At 36.2% G+C, this 24,490-nt stretch overlaps 3 protein-coding genes across 6 annotated transcripts; 2 read left to right on the forward strand and 1 right to left on the reverse strand.

Annotated features, from left to right (window-relative positions):
• Positions 1–42: 42 nt before the first annotated feature.
• On the reverse strand, positions 43–24,080 carry LOC107736910 (voltage-dependent N-type calcium channel subunit alpha-1B-like). Its single transcript, XM_016548299.1, has 13 exons — positions 23,911–24,080; positions 11,152–11,267; positions 10,822–10,878; positions 9,115–9,204; positions 7,438–7,656; positions 5,944–6,056; positions 5,544–5,656; positions 4,996–5,127; positions 1,471–1,543; positions 1,250–1,367; positions 842–909; positions 577–683; positions 43–109 (listed from the first exon to the last, which is right to left on the reverse strand). Exons 1-13 carry the CDS (start codon positions 24,078–24,080, stop codon positions 43–45), a joined length of 1,443 nt encoding a protein of 480 aa, XP_016403785.1.
• On the forward strand, positions 11,987–16,780 carry LOC107736880 (GTPase IMAP family member 8-like). The gene is made up of 8 exons (XM_016548256.1): positions 11,987–12,050; positions 12,599–12,859; positions 12,978–13,691; positions 13,880–14,590; positions 14,716–14,834; positions 14,931–15,597; positions 16,230–16,409; positions 16,489–16,780. Exons 2-8 carry the CDS (start codon positions 12,796–12,798, stop codon positions 16,710–16,712), a joined length of 2,679 nt encoding a protein of 892 aa, XP_016403742.1. The 5' UTR covers positions 11,987–12,050; positions 12,599–12,795; the 3' UTR covers positions 16,713–16,780.
• On the forward strand, positions 19,200–23,711 carry LOC107736882 (GTPase IMAP family member 8-like). 4 transcript variants are annotated; one of them, XM_016548260.1, is made up of 7 exons: positions 19,200–19,369; positions 19,821–19,882; positions 20,024–20,701; positions 20,935–21,654; positions 21,750–21,859; positions 21,994–22,667; positions 22,892–23,711. In XM_016548260.1, exons 2-6 carry the CDS (start codon positions 19,873–19,875, stop codon positions 22,075–22,077), a joined length of 1,602 nt encoding a protein of 533 aa, XP_016403746.1. In that variant the 5' UTR covers positions 19,200–19,369; positions 19,821–19,872; the 3' UTR covers positions 22,078–22,667; positions 22,892–23,711. The 4 variants fall into 4 exon arrangements, with proteins under 4 accessions (XP_016403746.1, XP_016403745.1, XP_016403747.1 ...); XM_016548259.1 differs by having other exon boundaries at positions 19,200–19,882; XM_016548261.1 differs by having other exon boundaries at positions 19,200–19,882; positions 22,149–22,667; positions 22,892–23,710.
• Positions 24,081–24,490: the final 410 nt, after the last annotated feature.

Consider the following 24,490-nt stretch of genomic DNA (forward strand, 5'->3'; position numbering starts at 1 on the left):
GAGGAGAGGAGAGGAGAGGAGTATTGTAAGTGAGAGCAAAACTCACGGTGAGTGAACGCTGCAGACTGAAGACCTGCGAGAGATTGCATCTCGATTTTGCTTTACAAAACTGCACATGTGAAACAAAAAACAAAAACAAAAGAATGAGACACAAACACAAATGAAAAAAGTGCAGAGGGAGCAGATGGCAGTCAGGGTGATGTCACTCTGTCTGTCCACCTGTCAGTAATTTGTTTTTTTTTTACCTTGCAGAAGCTTTCAGGCAAAATTAGCATATGTAAAACACATATGGCACCATAATAACTATCTCTGCAGATGACATAATTAAACTATAATAACATTGATTTTATATAACATATCACCCTAAAGCAACACTCTTATGAAGAACAGACTACACAGAGCAGGTTTAAAGGGAGGTCAGAGTCACACTGACATTGACTGGACAAACAATCAAGCAATCACAAAAAAACGTAAAAGAGAAGTAACAAATAACAGTTACAGTGCACATTAGAGGAAAAGTTTCATAGCGCAAGGCTGGATAAGAAAAAATACAGGGGAAAAAAGGCAGACTCTTACGCTGCTATTGAGATGTTGGCAGCAGACATTGGGCTGACCTCCTTCACCTCCATGGCCTTCTGAAGAGCCATGCTCTTCTTCGCTGCCTTCTCTTGTTCCTCTTCATCCTGAAAGCATGGACATTGCAGAAATGAAAGATTAGGATAAAAGAAACCTACATTATCATGGTGTTTTGTGACAATGTAAGCGTGATAACAACAAAATAAATAAATAAATAAAATGATCATAAATCAGGCGACAGGAAGCTTTATTAAGGCCAGATTACCTTTGTCAGCTCCTGTGCATTGGCAAGGTTATCCACAGCGATGGCCAAGAATACATTGAGAAGTGTGTCTAGTTATCTGGTTAGAGAATTGTTTGTATTTCATATTGCATTTCATTCAATATACACTCAATTTGCATTAAAACAGATTACATTTTTACATTTGATCAATAATTCCAAGAAACTTGACTGAATTTTTTATCTACTTTCTTCCATTAAAATGTCTAAAACGTTTTTTTTTTTCTTGAATAAATAAACTTAAAATATACAGTATTTATTTTAACAATTTTCTTTGCCTCTGACAATATTCACTGTTTGATTTTCCATATGTTGAACTTTTTAATGTAGATGCATTTCAAATAGTCTTGTCCCTGATGCCCCAACAATGTGAACAAATGTAGGACAGGATACAGTTTCCAAACAGTGTAAGAACAATGAAGTAGACCGAAGAGAACATTCCACCCCGGACGCCACCCTGGGACTCTATCCCATGATACATCACTGCATTCCAGTCCTCTCCTGTCAAAATCTGCAAGAGGCATAAACAGGTCAAGAACACCAAACAGTCTTATAGTTTAATACATGAAAAAACACATTAAACATTCATAAGGCCTAATTAAAATAAAGTATACCTGGAAGACTGTCATTATGGCTGCAGGGAAGCTGTCAAAGTTTGTAGTGGGAGTTTCATCTTCAAAATTAAACCTGGTTGGGACGAGAGAGAGAGAGAGTTTCAGTGCACTTGGTGTAAAACAGGCTTCAGAGGTACACTGAAGATTTTGATGTCAGTTCTGGTTTGCTTTAATCGCAGGGCTGTCAAAACAAAGATACTGAGTTACTAGGATCAAAATTCTGTTTTACCATCATTTGTACCCTTGAGCACGGCACTTATCATCAGTCATTTGTGGGCTTGAATGTTAAGAACAGTGTAACATTCATACTCAAATGAGATATGGCTTGTTTTCAGCTTTATTTTAATTTCTCATTCACCTACTGGATGAAAACGTTAAACACAGAGACCCTAATCTCTATCTAGAAGGGCTTTGGCACCCCTGTCTTTCATCTCAACCCCCTAAAAACTTTAATAACATAGATGTCATGCAAAAAAATGGATGCTCTCACACCCACAATTCCATTGAAATCAAATAACATTCAGCCACACGCCTCCATTTCTGATATAACGACAAACTGTCAGTCGAGCCAGGCTCAGATTCATGACCTCTTGCACACGAGGCAAGAAATATTTGTCCTTGCCTCAGATTAAATGAACTGGAGGATCAGTTTTCTTCTTTTTTTGATCCATCCCTATCATTCTCTTCCTCTTTCTAGCATTTTATTTTTAGATTTCAGAGTTCTCTTTCAGTCCTGCCATCTTTAACTCTCTCCAAATTGCCTTTCACAGTCTGGCCTTCTAGGGAAACAAAAGAACACATTGGTGACTCATCCATTCATAAAGGAGATTCAGAGCACGCCTGCTTTCACAACAGTGAATTATGGTGGAAAGGATGTATCATTCAGTCCTGGCTTATCGTGGAATGTGTGCATTAGCCTTACATCTTTAACATAACGAGGTTTCCAACAGAAGCTGCAGTAGATGCATTATTGCATCCTCACACAAAACAAAATGCTGTTCACTCATACAGTATAAGAAGTTTAGAATATTATTGATTACACAGAACTGTAAATGCAAAAATTGACCAAGAATACAACTGATTTTGTAATCGCCAGGGAAGCGTCTAACAGTTTTGTGCAAATGTATTTCATACCTACACATGCAAACACTTCAGAGAACAAACCTGAGCAACTTTGTGCCTCAGGGCCCTTGGGCCCTCAAAACTAAAGACAAAAAACAGGATGAAAACGTTGACAGAGGCTCATTTGACAGGATGTTCTGCTGGAGGGAAAGATCTCAAATAATTCATCTAATTTACATACCAAGTTGGTTATATCAACCGCAGACATTTCTCTGAAACACAAGAATTAAAATAACCACTTCACTCAGAGCATTTTAACAGGCACAGACAGGGGTCATGAAACTCAACGATCAAAGACTAAATTATAAAGTCTCTTCAAACCACTTGAATGTTTATGCTCGTACTCTGCAATCCCCTCTACAACTCCAATACTTTCACTGGTAATCTGCGTGACAGCAATTTAACAAACTCTAGGGGCATTAGACAAGACCTTAAAAACACAGCCAACAAACACAGACAGGTGAGTTAATACCATCAGACCCTGCAGGCTTTAAACCCTGATTACATCACAGCCAATGGGAGATGTGCATGTACACTGACGTCACAACATGCACAAGATGACCACCTATCAGAACACATCAACACAAATGAAGATCATAAATGCTGTCAAATTAAAAATAGTTCTACTAGTGCATGTGATCTTTATTTGGAAGGGCAGAGTGACTCATGGGTACCATTTTCCATCTGACTCTTGAATATGCATTTCTTCCTTTAGACACAGGGTCTGGCTGTGATGACTCACGGGCATTCACACAGAACGCGTTCTGCCGTTAAGAGCAGCTGGATGGAGCGCAACGGAATTGTGCAGAGCTCACGTTTATAAGATGGTGAACACTCATACTGCAATGCTAAAATTAACACTATCACTACACTCCAGATTCATCCGATCACATCGATCCATTGTGCTCACGGGGTCAAGGTTTGACTGGTAAGCAAAAATAAAAAATAAATAAAATAAAAATGTATTTGAAGTAAAAGTATTTAACGGATACAGTTTATAACTGACTGCTAGCTACACTGTATTGGTTGCGTGTAGCCTAATGCCACTAAAAAGGGAGAGAAAGAGGAAGGATGATGACTAAAGCTTTCATTCATCACGCTTGTTGTCAGCGGGGTGCCCTTCATTCAAGCAAGCAGACACACTGCATAATCAGCTCAGTAATTCTCTGAGCGTAGAGATCTAAATCCCTGTTGGCATGCTGTATCACTCTCTCTGCTCACAAGAGTTGGCACGAGGGCAGAAGGATTGCAGAAAAGAAGGGAGAAGATGATGGATGGATGTACTGAAATTCTGATTTAACTGATGTAAGGTGGCAACAGAAACAGACTAAATAATAACAACATTTAAAAAAATAATAATAATAACAATAATACTTTTAGTGGCTATGTGTACAGTATAGTCAATTTAGTGGCTATATGAAAAGAGTAGTATGAATTCACAGTATTCATAAAATGGGAAGCAAAAAGCACCTGGATGACTTAATACTTCCTGCAAGAATCTGAAATGTGCATCCAATGGACAATTTACTATTCCATGAGGCCACGGGAGAGGATTTGTGAATAGCAGTGAAGCGACACAACTGATGCTGGTAGGTCATTTGACAATGACGAATGTAGTACGTCCGGATTACATTCATACTACACACATTCATTCTATATAGAAAGTAATTTTTTTATGGCTGAGAAGTAATTACTTATTCAAAAGAATTGACAGATTTTTGATGCAGCTAGTGTCCAGGAAGGCTGAGGAAAATAGTAATCTCTCCAGAGCTTCTCTTCTCAACAACGACTCAAACTTAAGACTATTAAAATGTGTCACCAATACTGCACTTGACAGTAGGACATGTTTTACAACCCCATTACATAAATGAGACTGCACAATTAAGCACATGTTGTGACCAGTTTTGTTCATGGATAAGTCAGCAGTACCCCAGCAGATGGAGCCTAGGCTGATCTCAGTCCAACAGAAGACACATCAAACATGCAGTCAGACTTTAGATCAGCTCCAGAAAACTGATCTGAAGCAGATGCCACAGGGGTGTTATGGAAACTTCTATCAGAGCTTCATGGTAGGCCTGCTGTGGTCATAAGGCATAAGGATGCATGCAGATTTACAATTCCAGCATCTTTACAGAATCTGCTCTTGCCTGGCACAGTCACTTTTAAGTGATTGTAGTTATGTGAACCATGAGCATTTTAAAAGGTTATGCCTATTAATTATTTCAAAAGTGCATGGCCCAGGTTGTCTGTACCTTTTAATTTGCACATTGTTTGGTGGAGAATATTGGGCATATAAAATAAAATAATGTTCAACAGAAGAAATTAAATTTATTTCTTTATTCCAGAGGGGGAATTGGACAGAAACGGCTAGAACAATGGAGGAACATTTCAGAAATCACTCACTGGCCCCCGAAGAGTTGCATGCCTAGCAGGGCAAACACTACGATGAAGAGGAAGAGGAGGAAGAGCAAGCTAATGATGGACTTCATGGAGTTCAACAGTGAAACCACAAGATTCCGCAAAGAGTTCCAATACCTACAGAGAGAGAGAGAGAGAATTAACACATAGAATTAACGTTTTATAAAAAAAAAATTTTTTTAATTAATTTTGAAGTATATGTAAATATACACACATATTTGTATATTATATATGTAGTTATATTTAAAAATATAAGGAATATATGAATAAAAAATATAATATCAATAATATTAAAATAGTATTCATTAGTTTTAAACATTTGTGATGGACAACATGTAAAGATTTATTAAACGCTAGTTTCAGGGAGTACTTTATGTAAAAAATCTTGGTCATGCGGTTTGGGTCTGAAGTATCAGGAATTTCTGATCTGAAGTATCAGTGCAATATCAGTTGCAATATTTAGATATGTGATTGTTTTGGCCCAACCCAAGTTTGAAAGCATTCACAAATCAGCAGTGTATTCATTTACTTACTTGGTTACTTTAAAAATACGGAGCAGGCGCAGGGCTCTCAGAACACTGATCCCAAAAGATGCACCAGGCTGGATCGCTGCCCACACCACCTCAAATATACTTCCCACAATTACCTGAGAAATCAAGAATCACCAAGAACCTCTCAGTTATACGAGTTTATTTTGTGTAGCGTCTCATTTAAATGAAATGTATTAAAATATTAACCAGAAAAAAATAAATTCTTAAAAGGTAACTAGAATACACATAAAATCTACCAAGAAAATGACAGTTGGAGTGAATGTGAGTAAGCTGGTAAGCTACAACTCATGAACGGCCTTGTGGTGATTCAGTGTAGACATAAGTATCACAGTGGCTGATAATGACTGACTGGCCCATCTGAATCATGTGTGCTGTGACTCACCCCAAAGTCAAAACAGTTGAACGAGGAGTGAAAGTAGTTTCTGGGCCCCAGGCCATACATCTTCAGAGTCATCTCTGTCAGAAACAGACCCAGGAATACAAACTCTGCCAGGTCTAACAGCCCGTAGAAATGAAAGGAGAGATTAGGTTATCTGTCAAAACCCAAGCTTTTCCCACACAAACCTTCAAAACTAATGCTCTTACAAGGTAGAGCTGGGCAACACAGATAAAAGAAATAATATATACTTTCATTGAGTGAGGAAATCTGTGGGAATGTACTTTTCAATTAAGAGAGTTGATGAGCGTTGTCCGGATATTTTAGTCAAAGGAGAAGTAATAAATATTGTTGAGCATTTTAAATATTTGGGTAAGATTATGGATTCTAATTTAAATTTTAAAAAACATATTAAAAAGGTTTCTAGAAGTGCTAGAGCAAGCTTGATGATCTTATTAGACACCAATATTAGGCACCAATTATCTTATGGCTCCTGCTAAACGTTTTATGCATACAATGATTCCCCCACATCTATCTTATTGTGCTACAAGTTGGTCCCAAACAAGTATAACCATGTTAACATCATTATATACTATTTATAAACAAGCTGTGAGATTTTTAGCTAAAAAGCCAAGGAGTTATCATCATTGCATTATTATTAAAAAATGATAAATTATTGGCGTTTGATAATTTTTTTATTCTTTGCAGATGTGTGTTTGATGTATAAACTAATTCATGATCTTGCACCACCACCTCTTAAACAATGTGTGGCTTTCTGTAAGGAAAATATTAAGGAGACTAGGTCATCAGTTAGAGGCGACTGTTCGGCTAAATTTAAGAAAACTGTCTTTGGACAATCAGCTTTTTCAGTTAGAGCCGCAGAAAGATGGAATTCAGTACCTGTTTATATAGAGAGTGTACAACATTCAGTATTTTTTAAAACTACACTTAAAGTATGGCTTAAGGAAAATCAAATATGCGATCACTGACCATTTGTTCATTCTATGGAGTGTGATGTGATATTGTATGTATTGTATTGTTTGTGATGGAGTATTGTAATTTTGTAACAATATCCTGCCCAGGGACTGCAGATGCAAATTAACTCCGTAGCTAACTCTGGCACAACACTTGTGTTGTGCATGGTCCCTGTTAAATAAATGAAATAAACTAAACTAAACTAAACTAATTATTACATAAATTTTATATACATTTATTTTATATTTAAAATAATTAAATGTAATATTTATTGAAATATATTTATATCTAAATATTTCATTTGCTCTTAAATTGCTAAATAGATGTTGTTCAGTCAGAGGATCCATCTTTTAAACAAAAAATGTTAGTTATTTTAGTATAATTTAACTATTTAATTAAATCTTAATTTTACTACAATTTAACAAGACACAATAATAAACATCAAACAAATAGCCAAAAAAAAAAAAATTTAATGTTTTGACACAGACACAGTATATGAATAAATGTTGTATTTGCTTTGCTTACACAGGGCCTTGGTGAGCCACTCAGGCTGGTCGTAATGGACAATGGCCACACACATCGTGTTCAATCCCACCAAACACAGAACGATCCAGTAGAAACTTTGTGCCTTCACCATCCGCCGAATGAAAAAGCGTATCCTCTTTTCTTTTCGACGGAAATATGAAGAGCTATCGTTCTTACTGCTCTTCAGGCTAGCTCGGGCGAAAGGTGATCCAGGTGGAGCTAGAGATTAAAAAAATACATTCATAAAAGGAAGATGCTTAAACTCTGATCTAGGGGTGACCCCGAATAGTCGAAGATTCGATGCTTCGATAGGAGGAGCCTGATTCAACTACCAATCTCACAGTCGAATATTTGCGGGGTGTTATGATCATGCCATTTTGGCTATATGGGGATGCTCAAATGTCTGATTTCACATAGAACTACTGGATTTTTTCGATCAGGTAGGCTGCAAGTGATTTCAAAACATTTCAGCCGGTTTATATATATCGTGTATATATTATTTATCTCGTATAAGATGCATTTGGTTGAGTTGCGCTGCAGTAAAGCGCTTCATTGTAGTACTACGGTGATTATCTCTTCAGCGCGCAACGCGAGCAGGACAAACAACAATGCAAAATATTAATAACTATGACTGGGACTGTCATATACATAACAATTATAATGAGAACACTATTATAATAAAACGCTGTGAATTTTTAGAGTTTAGTTGCTGTGTTTCTGCACGTTGTTGCGTGAAGAACGTGTCCACAAAAGGAGTTCATTCAGAGCCGCACAGACACGTTCATGTGCATTCGGGGCATTCTGTGCAGATAGCTTATAAGTCGTAATATTAACGTTATGTTGTATAAATAACGAAGCATATTCTATATGAGATAAGTGATGAGATAAATCCCATTGATTAAAAACCTGCTGCTTCATTCTACTAGTCATCTTCAGCGCGCGCAGCTCAAAACAGAAATGCAGAACATTAATAACTTCTGTCATATACATGACGTTATAATGAGAGCACTATTGTAAAAAATGTTGTGAATTCTTAGGGTTTCGCTGACGTTTAATGTTAACTATCTTTTAATCAAAACATAAAACATTATTTACCCCGTTTGTATCTGCGAGGCGTCCGTTACACATTTTCCCTGTGTGTTAACGTAATTATGACTGTCGAATGTCTGACTACTTGACTCTTGGTAATGTATTTTGCCCCGCCCCCAAAAGTCGGGGCAAAATACATTACCAAGATTCAAAAATTCCGATTCGACTATGAAAAGTCTGGGACACCCCAACTCTGATCATAGAGCTTCTATTGTAACTTCATCATTTAGGATATAAGACATAAATACAGACAAGAATGTAAACGGTATTAGTTATTAGTTATTCATCATGGTTTAAAGCTAAGAAACATGAGTTTAAGATTATAAAGCATTCTATCAGCCTCTTAAATTTCAAATAGGAGAGAACATCTAATCAAGCTTGAATGATTTTAAGGTTACATTGCTAGTACTAATACACAGCAGTAGTCACCTGATCCTGCTTTCCTGTCTCCATTTTTTTATGAAACATTTATTATGCCGGCTTTGTGAAAAGTAGCTTTTGGCTAAGTAGCTTTTGGAAAAGTGTTGACGTTTTATGCATCACAGTAAAGTGACCTAGAGTTTCTGAAGGTCAAAGGTCATGGCTTACCAACAGAGGAGATGTCTGTGAAATGTTCCTCTCCCTCTTCAGCACTGATGAGGTCATTTCTACCCTTTCTGCTCTTCGTTCTTTTCAGGACTGCACATAAAAATGCATAAATACACGAACACATACACACAAATATTATGAGAAACTATGAAACATTTCAATTCATCATCAGATCACATTCTTGGCAAATGTTTTTATGTCAATAAAACCAGAACCCATTTCTACTAGCTTGTGAGAGTTCTCATCTAATGAGAAACAAGTGGTTGACAATTAATACTTGTTAATGCAAGTATTGGAAAACAATAAAAGCGACAAACAAAATCGTAATAATGTAATGTCTTTGAATTATCTTTATTTTTAATTGATAGCTCTACTTGCTACTTAAGCTTCACATGAGTGTCTGGCAACAGTGAGGAATGTGTGACATTACAGGCCTGATCTTGCAGTGACTCAATCATGTACAAACATGAACCTGCATTCCTGCCCCTCTCACAATTTCACTTTCTCTCTCTACATATTCCATCTTCACTAAATGCATAGGTCCACTCGACACCACTAATTACACCGGAAGATTTGGTAACCGCGGGTTTAATGACCTGCCCTCTTCCTGATAGTGAAGGTACAGAAAACATATGTTATGACATTCTGTTGAAGATGAGCAGCTGGACAAAAATATATGACAATGTCAACTCATCAATAACAGCAGTTTAGCAGGTCACAAAATAACAAAGTACTGAATTTATACACGATTAAATAGTATTTATTTTACAAAAATATTAAACGAATTGTATTGAAGTATTGAATAAACAGTTACATTTATGATTACAACATTATAGTTAAACAAGTAAATTTATATTAATAATACAACTAATAAAACTAAAATAAACCAAAATTGCAGCTGGTACTGAGAAAATGGCCCTACCTGCATTTTGAAAGCAGTTGAACTAATGTTATGCTGCAGAAAATATAGTTAAGTTAGTATTATTGCTACTTAGCTAGTTAGTGCCCAACACTGTGTGACATGCATGTGTGTGTAACTAATCCAACTATCCTAGTCGTCTTAATCTCTGCAATTACTTCTGGCTTACAAAACAGCCCAAATTGACAGAGATTATGGGCCTTCATAAAACAGAGAGTCTGTGAGAAAGTGCAATAGCTCACAGTGACAGTGTAGGTAAGATGGACAATATGGCATTAGGGAAAAAACAGAACAAATATTTTCTTTTCTTTTTTTTGTCTTCACATAATTCATGATTAAACTGGAAGTTGAGGTATGACATATTGAAGGGCTCTTATATCCGGATGTCCTTAGTTTATTCCAAAGCCACAATCCATAATTTGCCACTCGCTATCAGCTTTGTTAAATTAATTTCATCTGTTTTCAGGAGTACATTAGCATATAAATATAACACTGACTTGACATCATTTATTTCTTGTAACTTAAAAAATACTGTAACCAGCCTTTGTACAATATGGGTTCAATTATTATCTAGCAACTGTGCCCAGGTGAAAAGATCAAATTCTAAACACCACGCCAAAAGCCGCAGTTTGCCACATTGTGCAAAATCAAGATCACATATGAGGGCTCATATAACAAGAGCTACTTTCCACTGGCCTGGTTTATCATATGATACTATGGTAAACCAGACCCATGGACCCTCGGCCTCTTTTCACCTGGGTTGTTCGGTTTCCACCTGTACCACGCACCATCCAGGGGGGATTTCTCCTCAGCATTCTGATCTTCCTCTGCCAGCAACACCTCCTCTGCAATGAACAAATATCACAGAGTACCAATATCAAAGATTGAAACCATTACAAATCACAAAGCTACTACAAAGCCACATGTTTAAATCCAACTAAATGGCAAAAAAGTATAAAATTAGGCTTTTTTGGCAAAGTTACACTTTTTTGGCACAAAAAATATAATGTAACTGCATACTGTCACCACTCCCTGAAAAGACTTTAGATACATTTCTGAGAATTGTTTGAAGCGCCTGTGTGTTATTAAGTAAATTCTAGTAAAGGTAGTCGTAATACCTGCTTTGCATATCCACTCCAGGTATCCGGTGAGCTCTCTCTCAATCTGCTGCTGTCTGCGGAGCTTCAAGAACTCCTGCCTCTTCTCCACTCGCTCTCTTTCTTTGGCAAACTCCCTAAGACCAAATACACATATACACCAACAATAATGCACTTTTTGAATTATGTGCACTACACTACTACAAAATTATTAGTGTTCCAGTTGTTGAAATTATTCTATACATTTTTCTAATCATATAATAATAATGTTAAATTTCAGTTTTCATATTTGCTAGTCATTTATTGATATTAAAAAGTAATGAAAAAAATATCTGGGCAAACATAAAACTAGTTTGATGTTATACACAAAAGTGTGGAATAATTATGAGTTTTTAATGTTTTTGAAAAAAGTTGCTTATGCTCACCAAGGCTGCTTTTGTTTGATCAGACATACAGTACAAACCATGATATTGTAAAATATTATTACATCTGCAAAGTATTCACTTTCCCTGTCTTGCACTGGCGCAGATATTCCACACCTCTCTCTTTGTTAAGTGCTCTGCGAAGGAGGAAGTAAGACATGGACACTGCTGGACCAAAAGCTGTTCTGAGCACTAACACCTATAGTATGAGGCACAATAACTTCCAAAAGGATTCAAACTAAACTGAAATCCATGTCTGAAACCTAAACTAGTGTAAAAGGATTATGCTGATAAGAACGGTTGGAAAACAAGGAAACAATACTAGGCATGAAAAAAATCATTGTGAGGTGAGCGCATAGAGGTGTGGTCTGTTTTTTGAAAGAATTATATTAATGCTATTTCCTTTTAAAAACCTGTTTCATCAGCTATGCTGGCAGGCAGATTCAAATGTGTTGCACACAGACTTGGTAAATAACCCCATATCGGAGTGGAGAAAAGGTAAGTGAAGTTGTAATTATTTGCATGCATGTATGCTTATACATTTACAGTTAAATCAATGTAGGTGTTGTTCGTTCACTTAATTATTTGCATGCAAGTACAATAAATGGAATGAGAGTCTCAATTAGTGTAAAGATGATTAGCTTATGTTGTGTTAAATAATGCTTTAAGACAAGTCCTTTATAGCTTACATTTGAATAAATGGCACCAAACAAGTATTCAAGTAACGTTTGATGTTTTTTTTAAGACATATGTAATTCTTTCAATTCCAATGCATGCTGCTTTGCAATTACCGACTTCACATGGATACAGATATTAGAATATGAATTCGCAACAAATCACATTGCAAATCTCTGACATGGAAGAGAAAGTGATACCTTTACAGCAAATTGTAAACCACATGTCTGTTGCGTCCATGCGTGTGGTGTGTCTCACAGCTTATATGAAACCAATAGTATATGCTATTGCTTACAGTATATTTTGATAAAAAGAAAGATCTATTTAATGTTCTGTTAAGGACTTTTCCAGGATTCATGTTTTTTTCTCAGGAAAGTGAATTAAATGTTTGAAGAACACAAACATACTCATGAGCTTGTAAAAATATAATATTGAACAAAAACAAGGAATTCGGTGAAGCTGTTGCATCAGAAAAGTCGCAAAAAGGCAAAACAAGACACGTGGCATGTTACGGTTCAAAAGAAATTAACAAACCCTGCATAAAAAGTCTCAAACAAAAAAAGGGAAGATGTCAGAGCAACGGACAGAGCAAAACACAGAGCTTCTGGAAATTTCCCCTACATCTCATCACAGTAAGTTTTTGAATAGCTTTTCTGTATGAATCATTTTTTGATGCAACTTCATCATAATGGTCTGGTTGATTAAAACAGTTTTTTTTAATATATATTTATATATTTTCTTCTTTTCTAGCTGAAAAGTCACCTGAGATTAGAATCATATTGATTGGGGGTCGAGAGTTATTTGGAAGAGAAGCAAGTGGAAAAAGTACAACAGGAAACATCATTCTGGGCAGAAATGCTTTTGAAGTTGGAAGAAGAACCGCCCGGTCTGTTAAAGCAGAGGGAGAAGTACATGGAAGACATGTGACTGTGGTTGACACACCAGGCTGGTGGTGGCATTATTCTGTGGAAAACACTCCAAACTTTGACCGACTGGAAATCATGAGAAGTACAACACTGTGTCAACCTGGACCTCATGCCTTTCTTCTGGTCATTCCCAAAGATATAAGATTTGTACAAATGAAAAGAATGGCTTTGGAGAAACAATTAGAGTTTTTGTCTGAGACAGTCTGGAGTCACATCATTGTGTTATTCACCTCTATTGCTCCATATGATGACAACACTTTAAAAAATAGTCTTAGAAAATGGCCAGACCTCCAGTGGCTTCTACAGAAGTGTCAGAACAGATATCACATTATTAATATTAACAACAGCAAAGACAGCTCTCAAGTGATCACACTGCTGGAAAAAATTGAGAAAATAATAGCTCAAAACAATGGTCAATACTTAATGGACAAAAGTGCCTTTGCACTGGATGAGAGAGAGGACACAACAACTAAAAGCGCCAACAAGAGAATTCTTGCTATGGAAACACGAAGAGCTGAATTCCAAGCACACATTAGAGGTAAAAAGCTATTACATATATGCCTTACTGTATTTTAACAGTCAGTAAATATTACTACATGGCAAATGTTTAATTAAATGTTTAATTAAAAAATGTTTAATGAATTATTTTACAGAATACTGTAAAGTCTAAACACTGTTGATTCAATCACATTTACTGCCATGTAATCAGTACTTTCTCCTTTGTAGATGATCTACAAGATCTAACTCAAATACAAATTGTGATGCTTGGAGCATCATGGGCTTCAAGGAGCTCTGCAGGCAACCTCATTCTTGGAAAAGAAAGTTTTGAAGTTGGTGGACCAAGGACAACAGTGTGTTGTAATGTTAAAAATGCAGCAGTGGATGAAAAACTGCTGACAGTGGTCGACACTCCAGGCTGGTACTACAACTATCCTGTTGAAAAGACACCAGAGATGGACAAACTGGAGATCAGACGCAGTGTGCATCTATGTGCACCTGGTCCAAATGCTATCCTGTTAACTATTCCCATTGCCATATCTTATGACAGGACAGTACACACAGCTGTTGAGGAACATATGAGTCTTTTAGGGGAAAAGGTCTGGAATCATACAATTGTGCTGTTCACGTGGGGAGACTGTCTTGGGGACACAACTATTGAAGAACGTATTGAAAAAGAAGACAAACATCTTGAGCTTCTGATTGAAAAGTGTGGGAACAGATACCATGTTTTTGACTGTAAGAATCACACTGACCGCACACAAGTCACAGAACTTTTGGAGAAAATTGCAGAAATGATGATGGAAAACAACAACTCTCACTATGTACCAGAGATGGAAAGCAATCCGTGTCTGGAAATTGACCTGATGCTGAAAACAACTAGAACAAACATGAAAAAGGTGAGAAGGGAAAGGGCTATCCTGCAGGAGTTGCTTAAGGGTAAGTGCACAACTTTATTTTCCATCTTGCATCTATGAAATTGCATAAAAGACACACATTGTTTATTTAGTATGACAATTATCTGAGGATAATATTCATGCTAATCACTTCTTTCTAAACACTAGAAAGGAAAAAACATCTTTCAGAACTGAGGATTGTGCTTCTTGGAGTTGAAGGAGTTGGGAAAGGTACATCAGGAAATATCATTCTGCAAGGACAATTTTTTGAGAATAGGCTGGGAAAGGTACTTCGTTCAATGATAAAGTGTTATCTTTATTTATATATTTTTTGATTCTATTATAAGAGCTCATTTTAATTGTAATGTTGTTTTTCTATGTAGGACTTTAAAATCATGAGAATAAGTCAATGTGTAATGCGACAGAGTAAAGTTGGAGGATGTCAAATCTCTGTGGTTGACGCTCCAGGCTGGTCAACATCAACTCGAAATGCAAGAAAAGACATTTTAAACAGTGTGAAAGTTTGCTCACCAGGTCCACATGTATTCCTGCTAGTGCTGCCTGTAGATGAGGCTTTTACAGAGAAAACTCAACAAACAGTGATGGAGCTCATGGGCCTTTTTGGAGCGCGAGTCTGGAGACATACTCTAATTTTATTCACTGAGGGGCACTGGCTAAAGGACAGACCGACTGAGGAGTACATTGTGTATGAAGGAAAAGCCCTTCAGAGCCTGGTAGAAAGGTGTGAAAACAGGTATTATGTACTAGTGAATGACTTGGGTAATAAATCTCAAGCCACTAAATTATTTGAGATGACTGAAGACACAGTAGCAAGAAACAGAGGGGAATACTTCACTCTAGAAAAGAAGAGGAGAGATTCAACATCCCAAAAATATGCAAGGTCAAAGACACTGACGGAAGAGACATGGAAAAAACATGAGGATGAACTCATAGAGAGGATGCTGGAGGTAGCAGTTGCAGACCTGGATGCTGAATCCAAGCAGCCATTTGCCAGACGCAGAGGAAGCTTTAGCTACGCAATCCCTAGTAGTAAGTTCTTGTAACTGTCTGGCTCTCAAACTTTGTGAAACAAGTTTATTGTTAATATAATAAATTACACAGGTGATTATTTCATTAAAGGGGTCATATCATGCGATTTCAAGTTTTCCTTTCTCTTTGGAGTGTTACAAGCTGTTCGTAAATAGATAAGATCCCTAAAGTTGCAAAGACTAAAGTCTCAAACCCAAAGAGATATTCTTTATAAAAGTTAAGACTGGTCCACGCCCTCCTAAAACGCCTCGTTTAAACACGCCCCCACATATCTACGTCACCACCTCACTTTTCAGACCGATGAGCGTTGTAAAAATCGACGCGTTGGAGTAGAAAGGCGGGGCATAGAGGAGAAACAATAATGTACAGTATGTGGAAAATAATGTGTTTTTTTAGCCTTAAACCGCATAAACACAATTCATTACACCAAATACACAAAATAATGTTCTTTTTAGCAGCATCATATGACCCCTTTAAAATTATGCTATATGTATCTGTCATTGTATACAATCTACTATCAATGAATTAAAATTTGAAAATTCCACTGCACAAAGCTGCACTAATATTTAGGTATGCATAGTACATACTGTACGCAAACAAAAGCAATCAAACAACATTTGCTGTATTTTCAGTGAGTGGAGAATTTCAAAGCACCAGAGCTGATGCACAAAACCCTGCTGTACCTCAAAGGCTCCAGCCTAAAAAATGTCAAGTACCATCATCTGGATATCACAGCAAGAGCAATACATCCCATTCTGAAGATCAAATGACAGATGATGTCAAAAAAGATATTCCAACTCATTCAAGAGATTGTAAGTATATAATATAAATGCATAAGTATATAAATGCATACATAAAAATGAAAGCTAACAATATCTATTGTAATTTCAGTGAGTGGAGATTCATTGTCGGATAACACCAGTGTTTCTACAGCTGATACACAAATCTCTGGTGTACGTTCACTTTACCTGTATGCCATGTATAAATTATTTTATAAATCTGGACATCACAACAAGAGCACTAGCTCAAGTTCTCAACATCCAAATGTGGAAAATATCAGAAAAGACATTCCAACAGCCAAAAACCAGCAGACTGGCATGGACTCAGATATGTGACACTAGACCACAAAACCAGTCTTAAGTCGCTGGGGTATATTTGTAGCAATAGCCAAAAATACATTGCATGGGTCAAAATTATTGATTTTTCTTTTATGCCAAAAATCATTAGGATATTAAGTAAAGATCATATTCCATGAATATATTTTGTAAATTTCCTACTGCAAATATATAAAAACGTAATTTTTGATTGGTAATATGCATTGCTAAGGATTTGGACAACTTTAAAGGCAATTTTCTCAATATTTAGATTTTTTTTGCACCCTCAGATTCCAGATTTTCAAATAGTTGTATCTCAGCCAAATATTGTCCTATCCTAACAAACCATACATCAATTGAAAGCTTGTTTATTCCGCTTTCAGATGATGAATAAATCTCAATTTCAAAAAATTAACACTTATGACTGGTTTTGTTGTCCAGGGTTGTAAGTCATTATAATCAGTAATTATGTCCCCACTGGATGCAACAAATGCCTAATTTGTAATGGGTTTTATTGGTTTAGTCTCGTCCTGCTGGAAGACGGCATCACAGTATAGGGGCGTAACATTTCCGTCACACGCTTGAGGTATTCGGCCAATCACAACGCACTGGATAGCTGGCCAATCAGAGCACACCTCGCTTTTTTAGAACGATGAGCTTTGTAAAAATCGACGCGTTTCAGAAAAGGCGGGGCATAGAGGAGAAACAATAATGTACATTATGTGGAAAATAATGTGTTTTTTGAACCTTAAACCACATAAACACATTGCATTACACCAAATACACCAAATAATGTTCTTTTTAGCAACGTCATATGACCCCCTTTAAGATGAATAACTTATTTTAATTATATACTTTATTCTATACTTTCTTCTATTTCATAGGAAGAAAGGTATAAATATTATGTTGAATGTCTGGCAAGACTTATGGGTTATGTATATGCATGTGTAACAAAGCCGTGAATTGTGATGTGATTGCAAAGTGATGACAGAACACAACCACTTATTTTAGCTCTGTTACATCAAGTTAGGTGACTGTGTGTGTTATTTGAAGTATTCAAATGGCAGTATCAAACGTAAGATTTATAGAATTTTGCACATTCTAAAACCGTATCAAATATAGAATACTATGTAGAAAATAGAAATATGACATAGAAAATGATGATAGAAATACTAGATTTTCCAAATATTATACTTGTCTTTTATTACCATCCCAGAATGAGCTAATAAGGCTAATAAGCCTTGAACATGAACTCTAACAAACGTAATCATAATATTATGTGTTAGTGTTTTTCTGTGACTGCCAATGTGGAACATGAATAAACATAAAATATAAACACATATAAACAGAAATCCTGAGTTTTGAAGGTAACATAGACAAATTCAAACTCAAGTAACAAAATGTGAAATTTTGAAGTAAAAAAACACGGAAATAGTATTTTTCAGGCTCTTTTCAGTACACTGTAGTATGTAATCAATATCTTGTCAATTCCTCTAATTAAATGATTATTGCTAACACCTCAAATTCAGAATGGTCTTTAGACAGAGATAGACAAACACTCCTAGACCAGAATCTGCTGTGAGCACTAACATCAGTTTTTCCAACACAGTCTCATTTAAATCCAGTCAACTTTTGAAAAGTAAAACAATGGAAAAGCACAATGGCTACGTTTATATGCAAAATTTTGGGTTCAATCGGACTGAATTAATTCAGATTGATGAATCTGAATTTAGTGTTTACATGAACGCTAAATAAAGTGATCGGGTTGATGTGCGCGTTTATATGTCACAAGCTTCAAATCTGAATTTTTTTTTTTGACATGCGCACACTGCACAAATATAGAGTTTCTCAACTGTTTGCACATAATAACCACTCTCCTACACGGTTTCTTTATTTGTTTTTAACAGTATAATTAATACGTATCCATTTATGGATAAATATACATATAAATCGCTGTGCGGTGCTGCTCATATTTATCACGCAGTAAAAATGCCCCTCCCCGCGCCCACAACGGATTGCCTGTGGATGAGAATCCAAAACAAGGACTGGTGGGAAGTTGTCCTGCTCCACTTCACAGTTGCAGAGTGAAAGGAGAGTTTTATAATGACAGGACATGCATTCATACAACACTTTATTCAAAAGGAAGAGCCGTTCGTTCCGCGCGTCATACGTCATTACGCTATTTCTGCGTCATTGCACATGCGCAGTCCTTTCAGTTTCGGGGTTCAATCTGATCGAGTGTGTACATGCACTCTCAATCGTATTAGAAAAGGAATAAACCACCCCCTTCAATCCGATCGAAATTTCATTCCGATCAAGCTCAGTCAGATCGATTAAGGTATTTACATGAAGGCTTTTCAGTCCGTTTGAGCCGTCAATCCAATTACAAACTGATTATTTGGTTGCATGTAAACGTAGCCAATGCCAAGAATAAGGGTGAAGGAAAATAAGCAAGACAAGACATGACAAGAAATTCCACTGTAAGGTGAGTGCATAAGGGAGTGGCTAGTCTGTGTAAGGAATGAATATAAATAAAGGTAATATGCTTTCACAAACCAGTTGAAACCAGTTAGATCAGTAAACTTAGAAGACTGATTAAAATATGTTGCAAACAGCCAGAACATGTCAAACTGTCAGTGTATCTTTAGTTAATAACCAAATATAAAACTGGAGGAAAGGTAAGAGATAAATCTTCATAATTTACACTCATATTAATGATTATGCATGCATGTTGGGTATTGGTAAGGTTGCACAGAAACTGTGTTTAACAGAAATCTACAGAAAGAAAATCTACAATTCTACTCTGCATTTATTACCTATTTAACTGATTTTTATTTTTATACTATTAAAAGTGTGTGTATTCTCAGCTTTTTTTTTTTTAGCACAATTTACCATATTTAAATCATACTATACATTACCTCCACATAAAAGAAAATGTGACAAAATTGTTCAGATTTAGTAGGGACTTTAAAATGATTCAGTCTGGGTCTTAAAATGGGTACTGGTCAATCATGAAATAAAACATTAGACTTGGAGTAAAGATTAGATTGGCACAACTGTATTTGCAATTTCTTTCTTTCTCTCTTTCTCTCTTTCTTTCTTTCTTTCTTTTTCATATTTTGTTTGAAGGACTGGCAACCTGTAGACTGTTAAAATAAAAGAAGAAAAAAAACTTGACAGCATGACATCAGGTATGTTTTTAAAAGAATGACTTGTAAACGGTGAATGCCTCAAAAATGACCAGTAAAATTCTTAAAATCATAGGGGTCATGCAAGTTTTAAAATGTCATGATGGTGAATAAGCAATTTTTTATTTATTTATTTTTGTCAAGACAAAAGTCTTTCTAAGATTAGAATCATACTGGTTGGAGGTCGAGATGTTTTTGGAAGAGAAGCAAGTGGAAAAAGTACAACAGGAAACATCATTCTGGGCAGAAATGCTTTTGAAGTTGGAAGAAGAACCACCCGGTCTGTTAAAGCAGAGGGAGAAGTACATGGAAGACATGTGACTGTGGTTGACACACCAGGCTGGGTGTGGTGTTGCTCTGTGGAAAACACTCCAAACTTTGACCGACTGGAAATCATGAGAAGTACAACACTGTGTCAACCTGGACCTCATGCCTTTCTTCTGGTCATTCCTGTCAATTCTAATTTTCCACATATCTGTAGAGCTCCTTTGGAGAGTCAACTTGAGTTATTGTCAGATAAGATCTGGAAACACATTATTGTGTTGTTCAGCTGTGTTGCTCCTTTGAAAAAAAAAATTAAAGAAAGTCAAGACATGATGTGGCTTGTAGGTAAATGTCAGAACAGATATCATTTTCTAAACATTAAAAGTTGTGCAGACTGCTCTCAAGTGGTCACGCTGCTGGAAAAAATGGAAGAAATGGTAGCCCAAAACAATGGCCATTATTTACAAATTGACAAAGGCATCTCCGTAGGAGATAAGCAAGACACAGGAAGTGCAAAAGCAAACAGACGAAAAAGAGTACTCCAAGCATGCATTAGAGGTAAGAAAATCTTACATGGATGCCTTATTTTAGAGTCAATGAATATGACAATATGGACAATATGTTTATTTGACTGATGCATTCATTACTTTACAAAAATATGTCTGTATACTGATGCAATGATTTCATGCTGGAACTGTGCTGAATTCAAACAAATGTTCTTTATGTAAACTATAAGGTTATTGATTGATTTTGAATCAGAAATATAATTTTACAAGCTCTCTCCTATTTAGATGTGAAACAACATAAGACTGATATACGGATTGTGCTTATTGGAGCAGTACAGGGTGCCAAGAGTTCTGCAGGCAACCTCATTCTGGGCAAAAAAGTTTTTGCAGTTAATAGACCAAAGACATTAAGGACAACAGTGTGCTGTGCAATTAATCAGGCTAAAGTGCACAATAGGAGACTGACAGTGGTCGACACTCCAGGCTGGTACTACAACTATCCTGTTGAAAAGACACCAGAGATGGACAAACTGGAGATCAGACGCAGTGTGCATCTATGTGCACCTGGTCCACATGTCATTTTGTTAATTATTCCTATCCTCACATGTCTTGAAATGACAGTTCACACAGCTGTGGAGAAACACATGGGTCTTTTAGGGGAAAAGGTCTGGAATCATACAATTGTGCTGTTCACCATGGGAGATTGGCTTGGGGACACAACTATTGAAGAACGTATTGAAAAAGAAGACAAACATCTTGAGCTTCTGATTGAAAAGTGTGGGAACAGATACCATGTTTTTAACTGTAAGAATCACACTGACCACACACAAGTCACAGAACTTTTGGAGAAAATTGAGGAAATGATGATGGAAAACAACAACTCTCACTATGTACCAGAGATGGAAAGCAATCCGTGTCTGGAAATTGACCTGATGCTGAAAACAACTAAAACAAACATGACAAAAATGAATAGGCAAACCCAAATCATTCAAGAGCTGCTAAGAGGCAAGTACCGTTTTATTGTCCATAATCTGGCAAATTATATATTGCCAAAATTAATAATTCTTTATACGCATCCTTCCACTTCCTCTGAATACTAGAAATAAAGCTGGCAGAACTGAGGATTGTGCTTCTTGGAGTTGAAGATACCTGGAAATTTATGGCAGGAAACATAATTCTGCGAGGAGAATCTTTATTTCCCCCAAAGGAGGTACTTCATTCCTTCCTCAAAAAGTAGGAACTGAAGCACTAGAATATCACTTGCTTCATTCCTCTATTGTATGTAAAAATAACACAAACAATGCAGCTACGAGAGATTAACATAACTGTTGTTGTTATGTGTAGGCATTTGAAATTCCTACAATGCCAAGAAGTAGTAAATGTGTGATGAAACAGAGTAAAGTTGGAGGATGTCAAGTCTGTGGTTGACACTCCAGGCTGGTCAACATCAACTCAAAATGCAAGAGAAATTTTAAACAGTGTGACCATTTGTTCACCAGGTCCACATGCATTCCTGCTAGTGCTGCCTGTAAACGAGGCTTTTACAGAGAAAACTCAACAATCAGTGATGGAGCTCATGGGCCTTTTTGGAGAGCGAGTCTGGAGACATACTCTAATTTTTTTTTCAATGGTACACTGGCTGAACAACAGGCCTGTTGAACACTTCATTGCATGTGAAGGTGAAGCCCTTCAGAGATTAGTAAAAAAGTGTGAAAACAGATATTTTGTTCCAATTAGTTGCTGCCTGCTAGAAGATCTATGCACCTCGATAGGCACTAATTTACAGAAGGCGATAAAAGTGATGGTGGCAAGAAACAGAGGTGAATACTTCACTCTAGAAAATGAGAAAAGCAATCCAATGAAAACAGTATCCCAGATACTGACTGAAGAGGAGTGGAATAGACGAGAGGATGAACTTATAAAGAGGATGTTGAAGGCAGCAGTGGTGGATCTAAAGAGTGAATCCAAGGACACATATCTCAGACAAGGGACAACTGCTGACCATCTGGACTCTCCTTGTAAGTTTGCTTTTTTTTTGTCACCCACACAACTTTCTTATTTAAAAAACCCTCTACCTAAATAGATAATAGCCTGAATATTTGTATCGAATCAATCCTTAAATATTTGTAACTAATCAATCTGCAATTAATCAAACATTTCATGATAGTGATACTGACATGTATCCACAGTATATAAACAAATCACCTAACAACAAAAATCTTTGTATTTCCCATGAATGCAGATTGCTTGTCCGACAGCACCAGTTTATTTGAAGATGACACTCTGAATCGTTCTGAGAAAGTATCTCACTGGCTCTCACATGCAGAAAATGCAGCAAAAGCAAACTATATTACAATAACCATTAAAACAACTTGTAAAGACCAAAATATGGAGAATGTTGAAGATGATATTTCAATGCTGCCCAGACGCCTTTCCATTGACAGCACTTTGAAATATGTCAGAAATGTGAAAGAACAAAAACATGCAAGATCATTTTCAATATGAAGTATATTGACTATATTAGGTGAATTGGCAAATTAAAATGTTTAAAATAAGTGTAAATAACTTTGTATGATGAATGGCATAATTGTGAACGTATAATGTTTCAGTGGAGTGACAACACAGAAAACAGAAATGAGTGTGCCATCAGGAAATTCAAGTCAGAGAAGGAAGAAAGGAAAGAAAAAGCAGAAAGGAAGATGAGGCATGATGTTGAATCTGGAGCAAAATGTAGATGCAGGGTATAAAGCTTTATATATATATATATATATATATATATATTTAAATATGGTCACAATTAAAGTGTTTAGACAAAACAGACCGGAAAATTTTTTAAAATATTTACATGTTACTCTTATTCATTCATTTTGTTAGCCTGTTAATTGCTGCATTTGTTATAGTTACATTTTAACATGTTGTAGAGTCAACATAACGTGTTCTATCAGTTGTTTTGAAACTTAAGCATGAACTGTGCGAATGCATGAATATTAGTCATAGCCTAGGCTATATGTTTATGAGTTTGCTAAATATTCTGTTGAAACAGTTTGTTTGATAAAGTGTTAATAAACAAAAAATAAAAAACTAAATAAATGTGTTTTTATCATTTCTAATTAAGATGCCGGGTCTTTCCATGATCTTTTGACATGTAAGAGGTCATTGTACTATAAAACATCATTAAGTTTCAGAACTCAATCAAACTCATCAAACTTTCCAGAATGAGAGACAGAATAAATAAAGAGAAAAAAGCAACTGAGCACATACCCTGATAAGACACCCAGGACGAGGTTAAGCATGAAGAAGGAGCCGATGATGATGAGAGGGATGAAGTACAGCCAGTTCCAGGTGTTTCCCGAGGCATCATTGGCCTGTATATAAACAGATGCAGTGAGCAGTGGTAAAGAAGAATGAATCTCATTATTTTTGACTACCATACTCCATATAATCACCCAAACTAGTATAATTCAGTCAAAATGACAATTCTCTTCATGTACATTTCGTTATTATTATTATTTTTTCATATGACAGCTTAGAGTGAGAAATACAATTTTACTCAATGTTCACTGATAATGTCTTCGTAAGCTTTGATGTGTTCATGACACAAGTAGCCGTGTTTGATTCATGAGGGTGAAATGACGACATATCTCCTTTTAATATGTCTAGGACATTTCAGGACAAAATAAACAAAATCCTCATATATAGGACTATGCAATGCATTTTAATTAAATCATTCAAGTTTTGAAAGTCTAAAAAGTCTAATTTAATTACAAATTCACTCCCACATGCATCTACCAAGGAAATATGGATGTCGTTCTTAAAGTTCTTAAAGCGCCTCAGGCTCACA

The sequence above is a fragment of the Sinocyclocheilus rhinocerous genome, unplaced genomic scaffold (genome assembly GCF_001515625.1).
Source record: "Sinocyclocheilus rhinocerous isolate Xijiao unplaced genomic scaffold, SAMN03320098_v1.1 scaffold192, whole genome shotgun sequence".
NCBI classification, from domain to species: Eukaryota; Metazoa; Chordata; class Actinopteri; order Cypriniformes; family Cyprinidae; genus Sinocyclocheilus; species Sinocyclocheilus rhinocerous.

What these genes read in the sequence shown, in the direction of transcription:
- LOC107736882 (XM_016548259.1), top strand. An exon ending in CATTCAAGAGCTGCTAAGAG is followed by an intron (nt 21,655 to 21,749) that starts GCAAGTACCGTT and finishes TCTGAATACTAG; the next exon opens with AAATAAAGCTGGCAGAACTG. An exon ending in CTTTATTTCCCCCAAAGGAG is followed by an intron (nt 21,860 to 21,993) that starts GTACTTCATTCC and finishes TGTTATGTGTAG; the next exon opens with GCATTTGAAATTCCTACAAT.
- LOC107736910 (XM_016548299.1), bottom strand. Translation starts at nt 24,080, where the DNA reads ATGGTAGTCAAAAATAATGAGATTCATTCTTCTTTACCACTGCTCACT. An exon ending in GGAGTGGATATGCAAAGCAG is followed by an intron (nt 10,879 to 11,151) that starts GTATTACGACTA and finishes TGTTCATTGCAG; the next exon opens with AGGAGGTGTTGCTGGCAGAG. An exon ending in CGTATTTTTAAAGTAACCAA is followed by an intron (nt 5,128 to 5,543) that starts GTAAGTAAATGA and finishes CTCTCTCTGTAG; the next exon opens with GTATTGGAACTCTTTGCGGA.
- LOC107736880 (XM_016548256.1), top strand. Translation starts at nt 12,796, where the DNA reads ATGTCAGAGCAACGGACAGAGCAAAACACAGAGCTTCTGGAAATTTCC. An exon ending in CCTGCAGGAGTTGCTTAAGG is followed by an intron (nt 14,591 to 14,715) that starts GTAAGTGCACAA and finishes TCTAAACACTAG; the next exon opens with AAAGGAAAAAACATCTTTCA. An exon ending in TAGCTACGCAATCCCTAGTA is followed by an intron (nt 15,598 to 16,229) that starts GTAAGTTCTTGT and finishes CTGTATTTTCAG; the next exon opens with TGAGTGGAGAATTTCAAAGC.